Below are 22,115 nucleotides of genomic sequence, written 5' to 3'. Positions count from 1 at the left end.
GTTTATATATGCACCAGTGTATAAATCGGTCAAATTGTACGATATCGGTGGCCAGTTCACATTACCTCCACGTGGGATGGATTGCTATCATCCCAAATTGGTAAATTTTGTTTGTTTTTCGGGATAGATTGGACGCTCTTAGATCTCATGTGGATAGGTATCGTGCCAAATTGAGCAATTTTTATTGTTGACGTACCCATTCATCCAGAAATAGGCCACACCACAAATAAGCGAAGCGCACGAACAGAATACTAATTTTGATAAAACAATTTTATCAGTTGCACGTGCTGTTCAACGCTAAATCTGTCCATATTGATTTGGAAAACCAAACTGAAGAGATGACAGTCAATTCGACAACTGTAGCTTTAAACATATTTACTTTCAAAGTTCAGAATTTAAAAAATTTCATGAATCATCGAAGGGTGCTGTGGTTTAATTAGTTAGCGCTTTTGATTAAGCATGATATGGTATTTGCGAGATGGGCTCGATTCCCAGCCACTGCCAATAAACAACATCTGTTTATATTAGCTTAGCATTGGTATAGCATTGAAATGCCGGCGAATTAAATAGGGGCTATAAAATAGCATGCATGATGTGCATACTCACCACCAGAGGCGCTGTACTAAAGACAAGCATAGCGGGCAACTACAGAGTTGTCCACCTTTACCTCTCCAATCTATCCCCTTTCTGAATAGACTGAGTGTTACTTACTTCTCTTTAGAATAAATAAATTAAAATAATAATACTAATGACTATTTACATAAGGATTATCTCTACATATTATTTATTATTCATGTGATAATAAACGCATTTGTATCAACATGAACTCAATATTAAAAATTAAAATTTAATTTAATAAAAAAAAACTATAAAAATCAATTAAGCATTATTAAAATGCTGCTGTTAGTTGTTGAGAAGTTCTAAAATGAAAGTTGTGAAAATATTTGTCATCCTCAAAGCAGTAAATGAATGCAGAAAGTACATACACCTTATAAAATTAAATATCTTTTAAATACACACATTTACCTTGTTACATACACAGATCTACATTATACATAAAAAATAAGTATTAGCGGAAAATATTGAAAGGCGCACTTTTTTCAGAATTTTATTGAAGGCCTACGCTTTTCTTCCAGACAATACGAACCCTATTCATTTGTAATGAATGAAGCAGTCATTCATTGTTCTATTGTTTTAGAAACTAAGTAAGAAGTGGGTCTTAGAAAAAATAATATAATGATGATTTTTGTAACAATGTGACCAAGGCCACTGCACTAAACATTAATCCATTGAGCGTACTCAAATATGATTACCAGGGTAGTTCAATATGTTAAACTTTGCACAAGCTAGGCATAAATTTGGGATGAAACGTTATCGGTGGGTTCAAAGCTGCCGTTCATATATTTCTCCTCTGCACATCACTCAACAAAGCTAATCACACTGCAGCTCAAAGATCATTGACCGATTAATCTAAGCCTCAAGCATAGTTTTAGTTTCTAAAAGTTATTCCAAATTACACGCAAGATTTTTATTTAGGGTTAGTATTAATGAAGCATTACAAGAAACATATGTATTTTAAAAACAAATAAGAAAGTATGGTCGGTCAAGCCCAACCATATAATACCCTACACCAAGTTAATGAGTAAAAATATTTTTCTTTTAAAATATCAATAATTTATATTCTTGAGTGATTTTCGGAAGTGGGCCTTATATGGGAGCTATGACCAATTATGGACCGATCACCATAAAATTAGTTTGTGTGGTTTATGTCTATATGAAAGTTGTTTATGTTGAATTTTGTGTATATACCAACATTTTTAAGTGATTTAAGCACGTTAAAGTGATTTTCGGAAGCGGGTCTATATGGGAGCTATGACTAATTATGGACCGATCGTAACAACATTTGGTGACATGAATTTTGTATATATAAAACTTATTTGGAGCGAAATTTGTGTAGATACATATATAAATTAAACATTTATGACCGATAAAGTCCAATTTCGAGAGGACATTTGTATGGGGGCTAGGTGAAATAATTGACCGATTTCAGCCAGTTTCAATATTATTCGTCCTTGGGTCGAAAAAATTATATGTACCAAATTTTATCGAAATATCTTCAAAATTGCGACCTGTACTCTGCGCACAAGTTTTACATGGACAGCCAGACGGACGGACATCGTTTAATCGACTCAGAAAGTGATTCTAAGTCGGTCGGTATACTTTAAGGTGGGTGTTAGACCAATATTTTTGGGCGTTACCCCTGCACAAACGCATAATACCCTCCCCACTATGGTGGTGTAGGTTATAATAATGAAAATTTGGCAGTTACAAATCGAGCAAATTCATTTGAAGCGATTAAGCACTTTTTACCTTAATAGCTTTGTTATTCCTCAAAATTTACGAGGTTCAGAGAACCCACATTTGGTGCGGATTTTGGGCTATCTTATGTTTTTACTTCTTCGAAAATGAGGAGTGAGTGTGACTGGTGGTGTTCGATGTCACAACATTATTTTTTCTGTCAAAATTACTTGATATGTAGTTTTAACAATTTAATTACTGCATGAGACATTTCCTGCTCGTATACTCTCTTGTTCAGTTAACAGAATTGGGAGCCTAGGTCGTGTAATTTAACATTATTGGATTATTCTTTGAGGTCAACTATCCATGCCAACAAGCATTGAAGGAAGAAATTCAACGTCGCATGAAGAAAATTCATTTGATTGCCGAAAAGCAAATGCATCCAGAAGGTAAGGATTTTGGGGTGGAAGCATCATATGGCCATACAACCCGTGATACAATTCAATTACTGCACAAGACATTTCCTGGTCACGTACTCATATCATTTCGGTTATTAGAATTGTCACCCTAGACTCTGTGAGTTAACACCAAAGTCTATGCTACCAAGCCCACAACCACAATTCCACAACCCAGGTCGCCCAAAATAAGTTCGGGTAGTTTAAGTTCGTTCCTTCTATACCTCCTACGTTCAGGTGGAGAGAGGGTGTTGCATTTGAATTGCCCGGTGATAGTTGCGAATTGAAGAAGTGGTCCTTAGAAAAAAGGATATTCACGATCCTTAAATTAAAGAAGGCCTTTAAGAAGGCTTTTTAACTCTCTTCTTTAACACTGGGTGGGACTGAATATACACACACATACACATATGTGTATTGCAGTAATATGTTGATACATACACACATATATAAGTAGAGTGTGTGTACTAGTTTGTGTGTGTGATAAGTCTTTAACGACTAATAAAGCCTCTTGTTCTTTTATAGTACTTGAAATGACTTTTCTTGACTACTTTAGAGACTCATTACGCCAAATACACAAACACTCGTACTCACACACACTTACACACAACTGCAAATATAAAAAAAGAAGTAAAACTTCATCACACATAGTAAATACTAACAAAAACTCATATACACTAGCACATCTCTATATAAATTAGGAAGGTTCAGTTTCTTTAAAAGTTGTAAAAATTATCATTTTGTCAGCAATGGCCATAGATCAGTAGACGGCATATAGAGAATAGTGTTATGGACTCTCTTTCCCTGTTTCAAAACTTCCCAATCACTACATTTTAACAGGTATTGGAACATGTGGCCGAACATTTTCATAATGGAATATTACGGCTTCATATATGGCCTCATATTCTGGGCGTTTTTCCTCATATTCTGGGCGTTTATTCCTACCCAATACAGAGATTTATATTAGCGGCATTGATATTTGGCTTTGCAGTCGATTCGGCTGGTTGCACGAGCTTCATATACGATATCTTACACTTCGGGTTATCGTAATGGATCCACTTTCATCGCAAGTAATGATTCGGTGCAAAAATGATTTTCTTTTATAGCGTTCAAGCATACAAGATCATCTTTCAAGGTATCTCAGATTCAATTCGTAAGATCATCTTTCAAGGTCTCTTAGTTTCAATTCGTATGGTTCAAAATTTCCCCGCTTTTGGATGAATTCTGGTGCTCTCAAACGTTTTGAAATTACTGATTCAGTAGCTCCCAATGATTTTGAATGCTCTTGTTGAGTTTGACAATAATCTTCATGGAGTAATGCCTCCAATTCTGGATCTTCAAAATTGTTTGACTAAACTGGGCAATCTTTGTCATCCATGTAAAAATGAGCACTTCTGAACCGCACAAACCATTGAAACCGATGATTGAACTTCGGTGAGCAATCAGTGTGCTTCAGTGAGACTTTTTTTTCAAATTAATGAAGTAATGCAAAACTTACACTTATTATACCCTTTACCTTCGTGAGAAGGGTATATATAAGTTCGCCATTCCCTTTGTAATTTCTACATTTTTCATTTCCGACCCTACAAAGTATATATATTCTGGATCCTTATTGATAGCGGGAGTCATGTCCGTCTGTCTGTCCGTCTGTCTGTTGAACTCAATTTTCGGAAGCCCCTGATATCTTCGGAATCCAAATCTTCAATAATTCTGTCAGACATGCTTCCGAGAAGTTTGTTATTTAAAATCAGCAATATCGGTCCAGCACAAACTCGATTTTTTACATATTTTTTACCTATATCTGGATTACTAAGTCATTAATATAGAGAATATGGATATCTAATGATAGATATTTCAAAGACCTTTGCAACGACGTATATAAAATAGTAAGTTGGACCTACAATGGGTCAAAATCGGAAAAAAAATCCGAAATCGATTTTTTTTTTTTTTTTAAAAAAAAAAAATTAAAAAAACAAAATTATTTTTACAATTAAAAACCAAACATTTTTTTTTTTAAATTTAAAAAAAAAATTAAAATTTAAAAAAAAAAATTTAAATTTAAAAAAAAATTTAAAATAACAATTGAAAAAAAAATTAAAAAAAAAAACAACAACTTAGTAATTTTGAATTAGCTCTCTTACTTGTTTTTTTGCAAAAATTCAGATAAAGTTGAATGTTTGGTTCTAGCTTTATTAGTCTCTTAGATGTAGAGCTACCGATTTTAACCAGCGTTTTTAGGTATCCAGAACCATCTTCACAAAATTGCCTTTCTAATGAAATCGGTTTAAAGATCGTTAATTGGTTCGGAGTCTATAGGTAGGTAGAATATTGGAATGAACTTCGCTGATACTGGTGTTTTTCAAGGGTAAATAACTGATCATGTTCGGCCCCTGGTGGCAATGATCACTGCCGATCACTGCTATACACGTTATAAAGCCAGAAAATCTTAAAATTATGTAACTTCCATTCCAAGTTGGGGAGTCATCCTAATCTACATACATATGTACACATTTATGGTACTTGTATCTACTTACATATACTGCAGTGTTGTTTTGTTTTTCTTCAGTTTGAGTTTGCTTTGTTATTTTAACACATACATTCACATACGTTCACATATTGCTACATACAACTGTGTTTCAGGAGTAAGTATGTTTGTAAGTATATGAACCAGCTCGGGTTTTATTTTAGTCCAGTCTTTTAATGATGAAGTTTTGGTTGGTTGTCGGGTTAAATGGTTCCAACTGATTTCATATGTAGAAATGGTGTTACACCCTCTTTCTACCTTGCTGCTTCCATATTCCTTCCCTTTAGAAATTACATATATTTCTATGTGTTTTGTTAAAAAGGTAAAAACAAAAAAATATATGTGAAAGACGCAATCTAAAGTGAAACTCATTACAATGTTTATAAAGTATAGTAGTAGTGAACATAAAGCAAATGAGGTAAGAAAAAGTTAAGATCATAAATACATATTGTTGTTATAACAAGCTGTTTAGCTACTTGGCTTAAAGGACTAAATATAATAGTTAAATGTTTGTGTGTATACTGTTGAGTAAATAAGTATATACAGTAACATGAAGATTTATACAGCATTGTGGTGCTCTGTGTAAAACGGAAATATTACCGGCAACACAAAATGTATTCAAGTTTAGAAAAAAAACAAAAAAAAAAAAAACTAAAGAAACATAAACATATAACTTTTGCTGCAATATTGTTGTCATTGTATCTAAGGAGTGAGATCGAAAAATTCTTAACACACGTTTTTCATTACATTTTTTAACCCAAGTATTATTTGAATTTTTTTTTGATCAAGTTACCTTTGAAAAACATGTCAGTTATTATGTGTAATGTCAATTATATTAATTTTTTTGTTAATCTGATTAAAATGAGTGACCAGAAAAAAGTGCGTACTGAAATTATTAAATATTTTCAACAAAACCCAACTTGGTCTTACAAAAAGTTGGCCAAGCATACAAAGGTCTGCCGTCAAACTGTTTCCAATGTTATTAAACAGTACCGGGAGAACTTGTCAGTTGATAGAAAACCTGGTTCAGGTAGAAGGAATGGTCCACATGATGTTTCTAAAGCCAAAAAAATAGAACGCATTTTCAAAAGAGCTCCCAACACATCCGGTAGGAAAGCAGCCCGGTTAGCTCAGTGCTCGGACTATTTGGTACGAAAAGTTAAAGCTAATGCAGGTTTAAAAACATACAAGGCTCAAAAAGTTCCTGACAGGAACGCTACTAAAAATTTAGAGGCCAAAAACAGAGCACGGAAATTGAAGTCAAGTTTTATAAAAAAATATTCTTGCTGCATAATGGATGACGAAACGTATGTTCTGCCAGATTTTTCGCAACTTCCAGGTCAAAAATTTTATGTTGCTGATGCTCGAGGGAATGTTGAAGAAAAGTTTAGGACCCAAAAGCAGACAAAATTTCCCAGAAAGTTCTTGGTATGGCAAGCAATATGCAGTTGCGGCAAAAGAAGCCACTCATTTGTTACAACGGGCTCTATAAATACCGAAATTTACATCAAGGAATGTTTACAAAAAAGGCTGCTTCCATTCATAAGACTTCATAATGTGTCCACTTATTTTTGGCCTGACTTGGCATCCTGTCACTATGGCAAACAAGCCCTTGAGTGGTACAAGAACAATAATGTGGTATTTGTACCAAGAGAGGCAAATCCTCCAAACTGCCCGGAGCTAAGGCCAGTGGAGAGATATTGGGCTCTTGTTAAAAGAGAATTGAAGAGTACAAAAAAGGTGTCCAAAAGTGTGGTAGATTTTAAACGGAGATGGACTACATGTTCGAGCAAAGTGACAGAAAGCACTATAAAAACGTTAATGGAAGGGTTTCCGAAAAAGGTTCAAAATTTCATCACTAGTGATTAAAACTATAAAAATAATTTTTTTTGTAAATTGTAATAATAATTTCAATCAAATAAAAAAAAAATTAAAGCTGTAAGTTTAGTGGTTTCTTTTTTATAAACATATATGTATGTTAAGAATTTTTCGATCTCACTCCTTACTTAAATAAAAATTTACCGACAGAACGCACTCTAGTATTGGGTGTGTATTAAAAGTTTTGGGAAAAATAGTTATTTTCATAAATAATACGGCTTTGAGTCAATATTATAAGAAATCTACTTTGTTTGCAAATTGTTTAAATATTTATTTTCGTCCAAAATCTGTTGCTTTTTGAACTTGGGTTATCCATATTTCATTAAATATTTCTTAAATTTTTTTCAGAATTTAAAATCTAATTGCATTTTATTTTCCATTATTTTTCCCCCCATCCAACATGTTCATGGCCACTAAACCCTCTACTTGAGGTTGTTCTTAAAATAATAAGTCTTTACTTTGTTCATTCTAAGCATTTCATATTATCATAAATACCCCTTAAACTCTGACGACTAACGTTAAGGGAATACTTATTACAATAAACGTATAATAATACGGGTATTTATTTGTTTTGATTCTCTTTTTTATTTTATTTTCTTGAAGTTGTTATTTTTTTAAACTTTTACCATGAGTCGTAAGGGTATATATAAATTTGTCATATTTGCGAACCCATAAAGTACAGCATATATATTCTGGATTAGATATAGCCACGTCCAACTTTCGGAAGCCCCCAAATAACTTACGTATATGATTGATAAATCAATATACATATTAATTGTAGTAAAACTGAATTTAAAATCAAGAAAATTATCCAATAAATGTCTGGGATATAAGCAAAAAGTCGCGACTACCTCTATTTTTCACCATTCATTTCACGATTTATTTTTTTACCATACATTTTTAGTTCAAAAATTTGTTTCACCAATTTTTGTTTAATAAAAATAATTTTTTATATTTATCTTAAAGTATTCTTTGGTGAAGGGTATATGCTTTTCACTTATTTCTTTATCAACTTATTCATAATCAATTTTTAATTTTATGGCTTTTTGTAGCTGTTTACCAAAAAGTCTGAAATTTGAATTGGAATGAATTACGTTTTTGAAATTAAATTTTTTTCTCCAACCTCTTGGGAGCATAAGACTTCCACAAATCATCTCCATTTTACACGATCTGTTATTTTCGCGTATTTCCCATTTACGAATACACTGTCTTTGTTCTTGCAGTATCGTGTGTCCCCATATACGATGTTGCCATAAGATCCAGTCTATTATTATTTTTCCTTCTTAGCAGTTTCGTTAATCGGTTGTCGTTCCAGCTAAGTAGCGATTGGTCTGCTGCAGCATGTCCTAGGATAATAGGGCTGCCATCTGTCGTTGCCTAGAAACTACGGTTAGTGTTGGGGAACCTTGCTAATCCTTTATTCTTACCTTTTTCCCAGTGGCTGCCTGACCTTTGCCATACTCTTTTGCAGGACAAGTGTAGGCGGCTTCTTGAATGCATTCCTGGCAGAGGATGAACAATGATTTTTCATTCTCTGCCAGGGATCGAACCGGGAGTGCTTGGTTTTGTAGGCAAGCACTTTAACCATTACACCACGCCGCGGCGTTATATACGATTTTATAAGATTTTTTTTTTAAATTCCAACAAACTTTTGTAATTTTTTGATTTTTTTTTTAAAAAAATGTATTTTTTTGAGCGATAAAAAAATGTTTGTCGAAATTATTAATAAAAATTTTATTACTGCCGAATTTTAAAAACACTAAAGATCTCAAAAAACAAAAATTTGAACTAATTTTTACAATAAAGAATTGTTGAGAATTATTTTCTTGAAGCAATTCAATTAATTTTTGTATTCATTAATTTTTTCTTAAATTTGACTGACTTTAGCGACCTCTGGTGAAGTCTAAGAGAGTCAAATAAAACCAATTCCTACAAATTTATTTGAGCTGTGTTGTTAGCTATCGATCAACGTATATTTTATAAAATTTTGAAACCAAAACTTTTTTTTGATTTTTGTCTATGATACAAAGACCGTGCGGCGTACAGTAGAAGATTTGAACGAGGTTCTGTCAACAATTTGTATGGGATTTCGCAAAATGTCTGGAAACTTTTTGCTTTATTTCGATTCAAAATAATAAAGAGTGTCTTAACATTCACACAAGAGTTGGATTTGCCGTTAATTGTGCCGCAAAGTGTTGACAACCAAGAAAAAATTGTTTGACTGTTTAGTTTAAGTAAATACAGAGTTATACAGGCATTTACGTTGTTAAAAAGTATTTAAAATTTGGCGATCTCAATTCAGGCAAAATCATTATCTCCTCAATGGCTTTGTTTGTATCACGTATCACTGTTTGTGTTCGAATTTTGTACTGGAGGTATCATTGGATTGTCCATAAACGTAAATAAATGCAACGTGTCGATGCCAATTTTGGGATGGAGGCATCATTAGGACACACTTCTTCAAAAGTGAGGCTGGCCAAGCAGTGACTATTACTCGATATCGAAACGATAATAAAGTTATTTCTGCTTAAATTGCATGATAATGAGGTGAACGACTTGCGGTTTCAACAGGGCGATACCACATTCAACACAACTCGTGAAACAATTTAATTACTCCTTGACTCCTTGGTCGTGTACTCTATCGTTTCGGAGATCAGAATTTGCCCCCATAGAAACCTTATAAACAAAAATTTCTCTTTGAGGTAAATTTTTATAAACGTTTAGAAAAGAGTCTTGCAAAAATTTATCAAAATTTTTTTTAAATTTTCATTATTGTTACAAATCTCTCCTAAAGGGAAATCTGTTATTTTTTAAAAAATGTTGATACAATTTTTACATTAACCCTTTCAGGGTCAAAAATAATTTAGGTCGAGCTAAAAGTATTAAAAAGAAATATTTATAATTTGAATACGCTGAATCCGGGAAAAATAAAATTTTTTGTATTTATTGCTCTGGTTGTCTGTGTCTGTCTTTTATTTAAATCAAAAAATTAAAACTAACTGTATTTTATTATACAGTAAAAGCGCATAAAAACAGAGTATGTTATAATGTCGAATATATTCGACAAAACCACTGAAAGGGTTAATAGAAATTTGGAAAAATTTACCAAATTTTCAATTTTTGGTACATTAAATAAAAATTTAAAAAAAAAATTACAAAATTTCCCTTAAAGGGAAATTTAATTTTATCAAAATGTTTTAAGTAGTTTTTAATATCAAATCGTTCCCTAAATAAAACAATAGTGTATAAGCATATACACCATTATTTTTTTATTATATAATAAGAATCCGATTCTATAAGTGGTCAAAATTTGGTGAAATTCTACTTCCACAAAGTGGGTCAAAAGATCAACTGAAATATAACTTGTTCTAGACGTCTACTAAAACAAAAATTTTAAACTCAATTATTTCGAAATGGCAAAAAATTATGCACTATTGTTTTATTAAGGGGACGAAATATAATTTAAACAACATTTTTGAAATTTCCCTTAATTTAAAAAATTTCCTTAAGGAAATTTATTCTTTTTTCAATTTTAAAATTTATCAATTTTGATTTTTTAAAAAAAAATTTGAAATGAATTTAAAGAATATACAAATTTAAGAACATTTTTTAAATTTCACTTATTTCAAAAAAGTTCCCTTTCAAAACGAAAGTTCCCAAAAGGGAAATTTTATAAATTGTATTTTTTTTTTTATTTTAATTTTTTAATTAGACTTTAGCTATGTTCAATAACCTAAAGTTGTTACTAGTTAGTAACAATTGTTACTGGAAAAGCGTTCAGTAACTCAAAAACTTGCAAGTAGAGAAAAAATCAAGAGCGTATAAATTTTAGAGAGTGTTCTCTCGTTACAAACTATTACAAGTTCTATTTTGAACTCGTAATAGTTAGCAGCTTATATTTTATATGTTTTGTGTTATTGTTTATTTATTTAAAATTTTATTTTTGTGGTGAAAAAATTTCAAAACAAAAGAATTTTCAATAAAATTAAAGAAAATGTGAGTATTTATAAATTTTAAAAGGAATAAAATAAGAAAATTGTGTGTATAAAACAATTGTTACTGGAAAAGCGTTCATTTACTTTTTACTATTTTTGAGAATTTAAGAAATTTTGGTTTTATTCTCTCGTTGCAAGTACTTACTGGGAAAGTAAATGAACAGACCTTTTAATATAAAATTAAAATTGAACAACATTTTTGAAATGTTCCTTATTTTAAAAAAAGTTTCCTTTAAAAACAAAGGGGAAATTTTAGTTTTAAGACTCTATATATTCTTTGTTTTCTACTGTGCAAAATATGTCCAAAATATTATTAATTAAATGAGAATTATATTCATTCTTTGTACGGCATGTTACAATTACTTGTTTGTGTATTTAAATGCTCAAATTATTTCAAGACAACTTCTTTGTTATGCCGATGGTATGTAGTAGTAATTGAAAAATATGTAATTCAGTAATGGTAAGTTATTACCAACTTTTAGCTGGAATACATACTGCTGCGTACTTTTAAATGCCATTGTTCGGTTAGTTCCTTTGTCACCGACTCTGCTCACATTGTCTCAATTTTTCGAATTTAAGATACTTAATCTTCTTGTGAAGCAAGTTTTGTAAGTAACATGATCCCAGTTTTCATGAGTGCAATAATAGAAAAATTAAAGGGTGTTACAAAAACTATATACGTTTCTGAGTTAATTTCTTATTAACATGTCCCCCATAAAGAAAATAGTTTATTAGTTTGTATATAGTTTAGTGTTGATATATATCCGCTTCCTTATTCCACAATAATGGTCAAAACAACTAAAAATGCAACAGAAAACTCAGTTAGATATACAGCTTGGCTTCCAAGAATCACATAAACAAGCAGGGCGACTAAAGCAACAACTAAATTTTAATAAAATTTTATGATTATGACTCCACTGCAAAAAGAATTTTATAATAATGTTGCCAGGACCAATAAATAGGGGAAGGTTACCAATTATTTAAATGATTAAAAGAGAATAACTTAAAAAAAAAAAACAAATACATAATCCAGTTTTAGATGCTTACAAAATTTTCTACAGCCTTGCTATATTTTTTTTTGCAATTTTCTTTTAGTCTTCAATTATTTTTCCACATTTTACAAATGCTTATACTTCCCATTTTAAGAGCTGAACACTGCTTGCTTATAATTGAAACAACTGTATGGGTTTGAGTATTTCCCGGTACATGTCATTGTCTTGGCCATGTTTCGTTAAACATGGTTGGTTATTATGAAATTTTCTCCTCCCCCAACGAATTGTTTAGAGTCTCCGGTGTTTTGCTGAGAACAACAACAACAATTTACCCCCATCCCTCCAACGTTGACACTTCCATCCGCAAAACAGTACCATCCAAGTTACTAATAAGTCTATTCATGCTTCCCGGTATTTTGTGTGACTGTAACGTTTTTGGTCGTTGATTTGCTTGTTTATTTGTATTGTTTGTGTATTTTCCTTGTTGAGCTACTTCAACAACAACATATTTATTGTGCGGAACACAAATACTGTGGAAAATGTACTCGGATAAACCCGTCAGATCTTGCAACTAATAAGCCCAGACTGACAATATAGAGTTCCAAGAAAATATTATACCACAACAATACATGAAGAGCAAAATGAGTCTATTTTGACTTCAAAAATATATTGGGAGATGGGAGAAAGTAGTTTTTCTCAATATGAAAACGATATTTTATTGATTTTTTTATTAAAAATCACTACTAGTTACACAGTAACCTACTTGCAATAGTAATATTAAAATCAGGATCGTACGTAAGTTTGAATGAGTACAAGAGAATCAAAAGGCACGGGGTCCAAGTTTTGCTTAGCTCTAATATGGATAAAGATCGAACTATTTACCGGAGAAAAGTTGTACATAGGGAACTTATGAACGCTTTCTTTCTAACTTGTTGGCTACTTTAAAACTACAGGGTATTAATATTAGTATATATATGAAAGTTTGTCTTGCTGACTTTATTAGTAGAGAACTGTGACGAAACAAGTTACATTTGTATTGTACTACGTACATTCGTATATCAACAAATTTAGAAATAAAAGTGTTTGTACTACCGTCAGATATTTTAGCATTAGCTGAGGAGTAACGGCAACCGTAACAATCACTTCTACAAATTATACCTGATGATCATTACGTTATTGCCGTCAATGCTGTAGTGTCGTTGTCGCAGTTATTTTCATTATTAATATCATGATTTGCTCGATTCGGATGTGACACTAAAACAGTGGATCTTAGAAAAAAATATACTAAAATTTTGTATTTAGCCATTGATAAAATTTGCTTTGATACAGCTGATATAAATAATTCTTTCATTTTTAAAAAATTTGTAATTGGGAGGAAACTAAATTGTTCGACAAGGCCGTTCTAAATTTGTGCTTTATTGTCATACAAAATTTTAAGTTGTTAAAAGATTTTAAATACAGGATGGCTGATGAATTTAGCTACATTAAGAAACTGGAATAACTTTTTTTGTAATGCATGAAAGTTATTCAACCTTTTTTCATTTGAAAGTCCATTGAATTGTATTAAAAATAAATTAAGTAGTTTTTATTTAAATGATCATCCTCATCGTTAATGCAGGTGCGGCATCTTAGCAAGAGGTTGTTCATTACTGCCCGCACAGTTGAGGCTGGTTTAGAAACTTTTTTTTTGGAAATAATTCGGTATCTTTTGAACTATAGGAGATATTGTTACGAAAGTTCACATGGTTTGAGCTGAGGTGTTTTCGAGTTGATTTACGTTTGTTGAGCTTCCTGGCTTAAATGGAGACCAGTACGTAGCAACTCAAAGTTGGTCAGCTCGGGTCTAAATTTTTTAAAAAAAATCGCCAAAATACCTAATGAGCTGAAATTTTTAATATAAATAGTCCTTGAGAAGATCTATAAAAACTACGCTTACAAGTGTAGTTTATCTCTATTAGTTGAGGAGATATTCAGGTTTATTGATTTATTTTTTTTTAATTTTGCTCGATCTTTTTATGGTTTTTTAAATATGGCGGACCTACGGAGGGTCGAAATTTATTTTTAAAATATCAGCTATATAAAAAAGTTTTTAAACCACTGTGTGTCGCTCGAATTGATTGTTTTAGATCATCCACATTTGCCGCTTGCGATTTGTACACTTCCTGGTTACAATAACGTCACAAGAAAAAGTCCGGTGGTGACCAACAGAAAGTTGAGTTTCTTGAAATAAGTCTGTTAGGAAATTTTATCTGTAATTCTACCATAACCGGCTGACCAATGTGTGCAGTTGCACCATCTTGATGAAACCACACAGAGTTGAAAGGAGTTCTCTTCGGCGTAGTTCCGGATAGAAAAATTCTTTTAGCATGCTCAAGTAACGGTATCCAGTAACCGTAATGCTTTGTCCGTTTTTTCGTAGAAGTATGGCCCGACAATACAGCGTAAGGAAACTTTTGTGACGCGAATTGTATGCAATTCCCTCTCATGCAGTATTTATAGATTAGAACCACTCCATATGCGACAATTTTCTTTCTCATCAGACATGAAAGAACAATTCAGTTTTTCAAGCATCTTCTGCCAAAATTCCAAGCAAATCGGCAAGTCTCCTGCATTAAGTTTATTAGTCATTTGTAAGTTCCAATACTTATGCATTATTGTCTGCAAAGTCTGCCTAATGACAGCCATTTGTCAATTCCCTTGTTAAAATACTGGGGTTGCGTTGTGTGCAGCTAAGGCAGCAATAGTTTTCTATGTTCGAACGGAATAGTTTCGACTATAAGGCCTTCTAGTGACTGTCTCATGCTCTGCAAATTTATTCACTAGTCTCATAACGATACATCTACTCGGAGGATTGCCACCAAACGTGCGCCTATATTCTCTTTGAACCAAAACTACAGACTCAAATGCATGATAGCAAGGAATTTAACTCTCGATTGTTGAACTTTTGTTTGGTTATTCGTATGATTCTCTACGTTAAATAAATATTGTATGCATTGAGAATAGACATAGAGTGGAAACAAAGACCTAACTCAGTTGTCAAAGACCTAACTCAGTTGTCAAAGACCTAAGTGGGGAGAATGTGTTAGTAAAAAAAACTATGTCAAAACAAAAACAACACTCGTATGTGTGATAATTTTGAGTAATTTTTTGTTCGAGTTTTTTTCTAGTTTCCACTCTATGTTAACCTATATTTATATGTGCTTTTTCGATCTCTCCAATCTCAAAACGTATGCTATATTCTGTTTTGATGAGAAACGGATTTATAGAAAATAAATACTATAAAATCTACTATTTATTAGCTTTATTATGAGGTCACACAATTTAAAATCTGACTAACAGTCCTAAAGATATTGACAATTATTAACCTATCTTTTAAATAACATGAACTTTGAATCTGTGAATATACAAACCGATCTCTAGTATTCCGGAGAACTTTAAATTTTGTAAGGCCATTTGTACTAAATATTATGGAATTCAAACGATTTTTTTCGTTTCTTTAAATTTTTGTTAGTTTATTTTGCTGTTTGACAAGAATATTTTCAAACCTCCAGAGAAAAGATATACTATTTTATTTCTCTCTCTTCTAATACAACCACTGTACACCGTTATGGTATGTTGTTTGCAACTAATTGACAATAATATACATACAAACAAACTCAAAGACTTACACACATACGTACACTTACCCCACCCTCTTAAACATAGCAACAAATTGTAGCACTTTGGTTGAGACTATTGTCGTTTGGGGAATTAACCAAGCAATTATTTAATAATTCTAAAACATTGTTAAAACACAAAATGACTTAAGTTGTAGATTTTTTTTAAAGATCCTTAAAGCTGAATTACACAACTTTAGCAACCATTTAAAAAATATTTGTACTCAAGGTCCCTTAAGTATTTGTTAAAAATAGTACAATAATTTTATTAGTTTTCTAATATTTATTTAAATGACTTTGACAACATAGTCAAACAAATAAGATTGCTTTATCGAAAAACTTTACTCAAATAACTTTTCTTTACCATTCTCCTTTGTTTACACTTGAAAAAACTAAAGCCCAAAGGCGATAAGGGTGATAGAGGACAAGATGGTCGTGATGGTATGCCGGGGCCACCAGGTTTGCCAGCGGCAGCAGGAGAAGGTGTACAATATGTTCCTATGCCAGGACCACCAGGTCCGCCGGGTCCACCCGGCTCACCTGGCATGCCAGGTCTAACAATATCAGGACCCAAAGGAGAACCCGGCATGGAAAATCGTAATGGTTATTATGGTGATGCCTCCTACTATGGACGACCGGGTATGTATAACTACACAAAAAAAAACATTAAAAATTAATTTCAAGTATCACCTGGCTAACATATTTACTGAAGTTATACTTATGTACTATATATTAAAAGCAAATATTTAATCCTTCATTGTAAAATATAACAATTCTAACCATTAATTTTTTATGTTTCCTTTAATATACCCTCACACTACAAACCAAAAAAAATCCTTACCATTATTGTTAAAATAAAAATAAAATAAAAAAACTAAAACACTTTAGATGAACTCAAAGCTTTGCGTGAACTCCAAGATTTAAGAGATCGCCCAGATGGCAGTTCGGGTAAAGATTTTTTTCCCTCTCGATTCATATATACTTTCTTCAATACAGCTTTTAGAAATTCTTGTTTTAATTTGTATCCTTTTGAGTTCACAACAACTGTATTGCATTCTATTATATCTTATTTATCTTTATTTTTTTTTGGTCTGTTGTTGCTTTTCTGGCGATTGTGATTGAGTTTAAAAATTTCTTGTGCGTTCAATTTATTTCTTATAGTTTTTTTTCTTTATTTTTCTTGCACTCAGTTTTATTATGGACGAGTATTATTTTCATTTATTCTTTTGTGCTCGTAACTGATTTCATATAATTTGTCTTATTCTTGTATGGATACAATTGGTTTTTTGTCTGGCTTTATACTAGTTGTATTTCTGTGAAAGATTGTTGAATGAGTTTTCGTGGCGTTTTACTCTGGAGTATAGAGAGATTGAAAATATAAAGTTGTGCAATATGTTGGAGACAGTATTTTATTTAAGTCTATATATAGATTTTGTCAGTGGCGTAGGTTGTTATCCAATGTCAGTTTTCACAGTTCCAAAAGAAAATATTTCTATAGTAACATGTCCGAATCAGTTTTCTATAGAAACTTGTTTGATCAGTTTTCTATATAGAAAATTATTTGATCAGTTTTCTATATAGAAAATTATGTGATCAGTTTTCTATATAGAAAATTATTTGATCAATTTTCTATATAGAAAATTATTTGATCAGTTTTCTATATAGAAAATTATTTGATCAGTTTTCTATATAGAAAATTGTTTGATCCGTTTTCTATATAGAAAATTGTTTGATCCGTTTTCTATATAGAAAATTGTTTGATCCGTTTTCTATATAGAAAATTGTTTGATCAGTTTTCTATATAGAAAATTGTTCGGATCTGTTTTCTATATAGAAAATTGTTCGGATCAGTTTTCTATATAGAAAATTGTTCGGATCAGTTTTCTATATAGAAAATTGTTCGGATCAGTTTTCTATATAGAAAATTGTTCGGATCAGTTTTCTATATAGAAAATTGTTCGGATCAGTTTTCTATATAGAAAATTGTTCGGATCAGTTTTCTATATAGAAAATTGTTCGGATCAGTTTTCTATATAGAAAATTGTTCGGATCAGTTTTCTATATAGAAAATTGTTCGGATCAGTTTTCTATATAGAAAATTGTTCGGATCAGTTTTCTATATAGAAAATTGTTCGGATCAGTTTTCTATATAGAAAATTGTTCGGATCAGTTTTCTATATAGAAAATTGTTCGGATCAGTTTTCTATATAGAAAATTGTTCGGATCAGTTTTCTATATAGAAAATTGTTCGGATCAGTTTTCTATATAGAAAATTGTTCGGATCAGTTTTCTCTAGAAAATTGTTCGTGTCAGTTTTCTCTAGAAAATTGTTCGTGTCAGTTTTCTCTAGAAAATTGTTCGTGTCAGTTTTCTCTAGAAAATTGTTCGTGTCAGTTTTCTCTAGAAAATTGTTCGTGTCAGTTTTCTCTAGAAAATTGTTCGTGTCAGTTTTCTATAGAAAATTGTTCGTGTCAGTTTTCTATAGAAAATTGTTCGTGTCAGTTTTCTATAGAAAATTGTTCGTGTCAGTTTTCTATAGAAAATTGTTCGTGTCAGTTTTCTATAGAAAATTGTTCGTGTCAGTTTTCTATAGAAAATTGTTCGTGTCAGTTTTCTATAGAAAATTGTTCGTGTCAGTTTTCTATAGAAAATTGTTCGTGTCAGTTTTCTATAGAAAATTGTTCGTGTCAGTTTTCTATAGAAAATTGTTCGTGTCAGTTTTCTATAGAAAATTGTTCGGCGCAGTTTTCTATAGAAAATTGTTCGGCGCAGTTTTCTATAGAAAATTGTTCGGCGCAGTTTTCTATAGAAAATTGTTCGGCGCAGTTTTCTATAGAAAATTGTTCGGCGCAGTTTTCTATAGAAAATTGTTCGGCGCAGTTTTCTCTAGAAAATTGTTCGTGTCAGTTTTCTCTAGAAAATTGTTCGTGTCAGTTTTCTCTAGAAAATTGTTCGTGTCAGTTTTCTCTAGAAAATTGTTCGTGTCAGTTTTCTCTAGAAAATTGTTCGTGTCAGTTTTCTATAGAAAATTGTTCGTGTCAGTTTTCTATAGAAAATTGTTCGTGTCAGTTTTCTATAGAAAATTGTTCGTGTCAGTTTTCTATAGAAAATTGTTCTGTCAGATTTCTATATAATAATCGTAACTTAATTCAAATTATCTTTAAACTAAATAGCACAGTGTTGCCAAGTTCGTCACTGCCTTAACTTTTCATAAATCTCTATATTCCTTTCAGTTGTTTATACAGTCTACTGAACTCACGTTTCTTTATATTTTGCGAATGCACTTTGTCATTATCTATGAAAAATTAAACTACAACAATTCTCTAAAAATATTTTGTTATTTTCCATGTATTTGTATTGTTTTTTGGCTATTATTATAGAAAAGACGACCCAAAGAAATGAAAATTTCATTTAAAACAGTTTTGAATTTCAATGAGTTTTTTTGTAGTTGTTATTATTGTTATAGAGATTGCAAGAGTAGGAAACATTAGAAAACAACATAAAAATCAAATTTCATAGCAACATTAAATCAGGAATTTTTATGGAAATTATTTTCCTAGAAACACCCAGACACATACATATACCCAAACGAAATGTCAAGTAGAAAAACTTGGACAATTTTTTCCAACCATTAACTAACTTATATTGTCTTGCAAAATAATTGTTACAGAAATAGCAAGAAATTTTGGTATTTAAAATAAATTCTTAGCAAAAATCTTATTATAAACAAAAAATTAAAAAAAAATGTGAGTCTTTACAAAACATCTTGTAATTATACACACAAAAAAATGTACAGACTAATTGGCATTTTTTTTTCTAAATTTTTACTGTTTAAACTTTAAAATCATGTTCAAATGTATGTTATACATTAGTAAGGAAAAAGTTTTTCCTTTGTTGTCCTTTGAAACATTTTCGTTTTCAACAAATTAATTAAAACGAAAAAAATCTGTATAACTATCTTTGGCCAGTATATAGAGATAAAATACAAAAAAAAATCAAAGAAAACTACTTAATTAAATCCCCAAAAAAACGAAAAATTCCCGAAACTAATACACTTGGTTATATGTTTATACATATGTACATTCACTTATATAGACGGGAAACAAACTTGATAGAGAGAGAGGAAGATAGTGTAAATAAAAAGGAAATTTAATACAACATTATTTCTATCATTTATACGAAAAAATAATATTTGTCCAGAATCAAAAAAAAAGAAACCCAAGAGACAACAACAAAAAAGGAACAAATCAATGCCGATAATGATTATTTTCATGTACATGCTGCTGAGCAAATTCTTTTTTCTGAGCTGAAATAAAAAAACTATAAAAAACATGAAAAGAATTCCTTTAATGCTGTGAAACTAAAAAAAAATGATGATTGAAAATAAAATAAAATTGTTATTGTCTTAAGACAATTGTCTTTTTTTTTGTCAGTTCCTTTATTCAACATTTTTTTTACAGCTTACCAACATTGTTGTAGTTAAATCACTGAAAAGAAAAGAAATTGATTAAAAATAATATAAAAAAGACGAACAAAATGGAAAACGGAAGCAAGCCGGAATACAGTAATATCGACTTAATAGAACATTTAAAAAACTAAAAATTACGATGGGTTTGCGATAAATTACTGGTGCATAGGTATTTGAATTTCTCTAATTGTAAGGAATATTTAAAAATACATTAATATATCTTTCTGATAAGATCCTACGAATCGTCGTATGCGAAAGGTTTTGATTTACTTCTATAATTAAAAAAAAAGTGTCGCTGAAGCACACCGATTGCTCATGAAAACTTATGGTGCATGTGTTCCATTGGGTTCGCACGGAAAACAAAGATCGTTTAAGCCAGCAATAATAGTTTTAAAACCAAGAATTGCAGGCATTTGTCCTTGAAGATTTTTGTCAAACTCAACAAGAGCTTGCAAAATCATTGGAACTACTCAAGCAGCAGTTTTAAAATGATTGCGAACAGTATGACTCATCCAAAAGAAGGAAAATTGGGTACCATACAAATTGAAGCCGAGAGACCTTGAAATACGATCTTGCATGTCCGAAATTATGTTTGAACGCTATAAAAGAAAACAAGTAAGAAAGTATGGTCGGTCAAGCACGACCCTACGCTAAGTAAATGAGCAAAAACTTTTTTCTTTTAAAATCCCAATAATATTATTCGTGAGTGATTTTCGGAAGTGGGCCTTATATGGGAGCTATGACCAGTTATGGACTGATCACCATTAAATTAGGCCCTGTAATTTAATTCTATATAAAAGTTATTTATGGTGAATTTTGTGTGGATACCAAAATTTTTAAGAGATTTATGCACGTTAAAGTGATTTTTGGAAGCGGGTCTATATGGGAGCTATGACTAATTATGGACCGATCGTAACAAAATTTGGTGACATGAATTTTGTATATACAAAACTTATTTTTAGCGAAATTTGTGCAGATAAATGTATAAATTAAACATTTATGACCGATAAAGTCCAATTTCGAGAGGACATTGGTATGGGGGCTAGGTGAAATAATAGACCAATTTCAGCCACTTTCAATAGGCTTGGTCCTTTGGCCGAAAAAATTATATGTACCAAATTTGATTGCAATACCTTCAAAATTGCGACCTGTACTTTGCGCACAAGATTTACATGGACAGACAACCAGCCAGACGGACAGACGGACATCGTTTAGTGGACTCAGAAAGTGATTCTAAGTCGATAGGTATACTTTAAGGTGGGTATGGGGTATAATCCCCATTATGGTGGTGTAGGGTATAATTATTTTTGCACCAAATCATTACTTGCAATGAAAAATAGATCCATAACGATAACCCGAAGCGTAAGAGATTTTATGAGAAGCCCGGCCAACCAGCCGAATCTACACCAAAGCCAAATATCAATGGCTATAAGGTAATGCTCTGTATTTGGTGAGACCAAAAAGGGTCCTATCGTTTATGTACTTCTGAAATCTATCCAGACCTACAGGGCTTCACAGCTGATTCATTTGAAGAGAACATTGACCGAAAAATGCCCAGAATATGCAAATATGAAACTGTTATATTTCATCATGATACCACTCAGCTACATGTTGCAATACCTGTTAAAAACTATTTAGAATGAACTGGCTGGGAAGTAGGGTTTTTAATTTCCCGACCTTTTTTGATTCCCGGGAATCGGGAAATTTTTTTCTACATTCCCGGGTACCCGGATATTCCCGAAATATATAATGATACTGTAAATTAGGAATATTATACCCAAATTTCATATAAAAACTTAGAGTTATAATTATTAAATATCAGAGATTCGAATTAATTAATAAAATTTGAGCT

At 31.5% G+C, this 22,115-nt stretch overlaps 1 protein-coding gene across 6 annotated transcripts in view; it reads left to right on the top strand.

The window, feature by feature from the left end:
- Positions 1-22,115, top strand: part of Mp (Multiplexin) — a 754,200-nt gene that overhangs the window by 534,049 nt on the left and 198,036 nt on the right. For all 6 annotated transcript variants that reach the window (XM_065503879.1, XM_065503878.1, XM_065503877.1 and 3 more), the window contains one exon: positions 16,194-16,434. In XM_065503879.1, coding sequence (XP_065359951.1) covers positions 16,194-16,434 — 241 coding nt within the window. The remainder of the gene's footprint in view (positions 1-16,193; positions 16,435-22,115) is intronic.

Source organism: Calliphora vicina, chromosome 3 (assembly GCF_958450345.1).
Source record: "Calliphora vicina chromosome 3, idCalVici1.1, whole genome shotgun sequence".
Taxonomy (NCBI): Eukaryota; Metazoa; Arthropoda; class Insecta; order Diptera; family Calliphoridae; genus Calliphora; species Calliphora vicina.
This window is presented reverse-complemented; position numbering and strand designations above follow the sequence as displayed.